Raw genomic sequence first — 2394 nt, forward strand, 5'->3', positions numbered from 1 at the left:
GCATGACATGGAGACAACCAATCCATACCCAAGATTAAATCGAAATCAACTATACTAAGCAATAAGATATCAACTCTAGTCTCCAATCCCCCGATAGCTACCACACACGGCCGATACATATGGTCTATAATAATAATATCGCCCACCGGCGTAGCTACACGAACAGGTGAAACTAAGGACTCGTGGGGCATATCCAAATAAAGAGCAAAATATGATGATGCATACGAATATGTGGAACCAGGGTCAAATAATATAGAAGCTTCCATGTGGCACACTGAGACCATACCTATGATCACTGTATCTGAAGCAACGGCATCTGACCTGGCAGGAATAGCATAAAATCGGGCCTGACTGCCACCTTATCGGCCTCCCCCTCTTGGGCGACCCATAGCTGACTGAGCCTCACCCCGAGCTGGATGGGCGGGTGGTAAAGTAACTAGTGCTGAAGTCGTAGCCTGACACTTCTGCTGAGTTGAACCTCCCGTAAGGCGGGGACAATATCTCTTTATGTGACCCAAATCTCAACACTCAAAACAACCATTCTCTAAAAATGTCGGCAAGTACTGAGGTGGACCTCGAGAACCAGAATAACTACCAGAAGATCCTGGTACAGAGGAACCCTGAACTAATGGTGCACGAGATGAACTTTGAGCTGGAAGTGAACTAAGAGAATACTGACTCTGTCGAGCACTGTATGAACCATGTCTAGTTGATATGCCACGATGAGCTGGATGAGCCATCTGAGCGAGCGTATAAGGACGACCCCTGCTGTGATAGGGCTATCCCCTAGAAGGAACACCACTGGAATTACCCGAACCACGAGACCTCTTGGCCTCCCTCTCCTCACGCTCCTGAATACGGATCATCTCTAGTCGTCGAGCACTATCAACCACCTCGTCGAATTTAACACCTGCTACATTCCCTAGAGTCATAACAAAATGAAACTGATGGTTGAGGCCATTAATGAACCTCCCTATCTTCTCCCTCTCAGTGGGAACCAACCAAACTGCATGATGAGACAATTCTAAAAACCGCATCTCATACTGAGTCACGGACAAGTCCTCTTGACATAAATACTCGAACTGCCTGCGCAGTTCCTCTCTGTGGGTCTGTGGCACAAACTTCTCCAGAAATAATACAGAGAACTCCTGCCATGAAAGTGTTGTACCAACTGTTCTGCTCCTCTCATAAGTCTCCCACCATCTGAAGGCTGCTCTGGTCAGCTGAAAAGTAGTAAATGAGACCCCACTAGTCTCCAGAATACCCGATGTACGAAGCATCCACTCGCATCTGTCCAAGAAATCCTGAGCATCCTCTGACTCAGTTCCACTGAAAGTTGGAGGATGGAGTCTCCCAAACCTATATAATCTCTTTTGCTCCTCATCATTCGTAATAGGATCTATCTGGGCCTGAGCAGCTGCAACCGGTTGGACTGGTAGTGCCCCCGGTATCTAAAGTCCCTGCACCACCTACTCTGGAGTACGGGCGACAGGGGTATGAGTACCTCCCCCGGTCTGAGAAGTGGTTCGTGCGGCCTGAGCCTAAACCACCTGAGCAAGGCTAGTGCAAACGGTCAATATCTGTGCTAGAGCCTCCTGAAGTCCTGGAATCACAATAGGCACAACTGGTGCCTGAGCTGGCCCCGCCGGTTCAACTATATCTGGAACCTGCTCCTGGGCTAGAGTAATTGGTGGTTCTACCGGTGCTTCTCTAACTGTTGTACGAGCTACACCTCGACCTCTACCACGGCCCTGGCCTCTCGTGGCCCAAACTGATGGCACTAGTGATTGGCCGTACGATCCGGTAGTACGTGTCCTCATAATCTGTGAGAGAATAGAATAACAGAAATTTAGTTTCCGGAATCAACCAATTCGCACGACAAAATACAAGAAAGTGAAATTTTTCCTAAGGGTTTGGCAGCTTCTCGAAGATAAGTACATACGTCTCTGTACCGATCCGCAAGACTCTACTAAACCTGCTCATGACTTATGAGACCTATGTAACCTAGGCTCTGATACCAACTTGTCACGACCCAAAATTCACATGTCGTGATGGTGCCTATCTCAATACTAGGCAAGCCGATAACCTAAATAAAATACTATTTCTCTTAAGTTTGAAAACATAATATTTAAATTTAATAGAAAAACCTCACACATACTGATATAAATACACTCCCAAAACCCGATGTCACTGAGTACATGAGCATCTAAATGATAACATAGTCTGACTAATACCAACACTGTCTGGAAATGTAGAACAAATAACTGAAAGGAAAGAGATTCAAGGTATGTGGACATCAAGCAGCTACCTCGATAGTCTCCAACATATAATCTTCCAAAAACAAGCAACCGCCGTGTCCGAAAGTACCTAGATCTGCACACGAAGTGTAGAGTA

General features: G+C 46.4%; 1 protein-coding gene across 1 annotated transcript; it reads right to left on the reverse strand.

The window, feature by feature from the left end:
• Nucleotides 1–779: 779 nt before the first annotated feature.
• LOC138910211 (uncharacterized) lies at nt 780–1820 on the reverse strand. Its single transcript, XM_070201436.1, has 2 exons — nt 1551–1820; nt 780–1451 (listed from the first exon to the last, which is right to left on the reverse strand). Exons 1-2 carry the CDS (start codon nt 1818–1820, stop codon nt 780–782), a joined length of 942 nt encoding a protein of 313 aa, XP_070057537.1.
• Between the last annotated feature and the right edge of the window lie 574 nt (nt 1821–2394).

Source organism: Nicotiana tomentosiformis, chromosome 4 (assembly GCF_000390325.3).
Source record: "Nicotiana tomentosiformis chromosome 4, ASM39032v3, whole genome shotgun sequence".
Taxonomy (NCBI): Eukaryota; Viridiplantae; Streptophyta; class Magnoliopsida; order Solanales; family Solanaceae; genus Nicotiana; species Nicotiana tomentosiformis.

Bases quoted from the DNA above. Each gene is read 5' to 3' on its own strand.
- LOC138910211 (XM_070201436.1), bottom strand. From the start codon at position 1,820: ATGAGGACACGTACTACCGGATCGTACGGCCAATCACTAGTGCCATCA. The intron at 1,452-1,550 runs GTGGTTTAGGCT...CAGGGACTTTAG, and splicing joins TTTGCACTAGCCTTGCTCAG to ATACCGGGGGCACTACCAGT.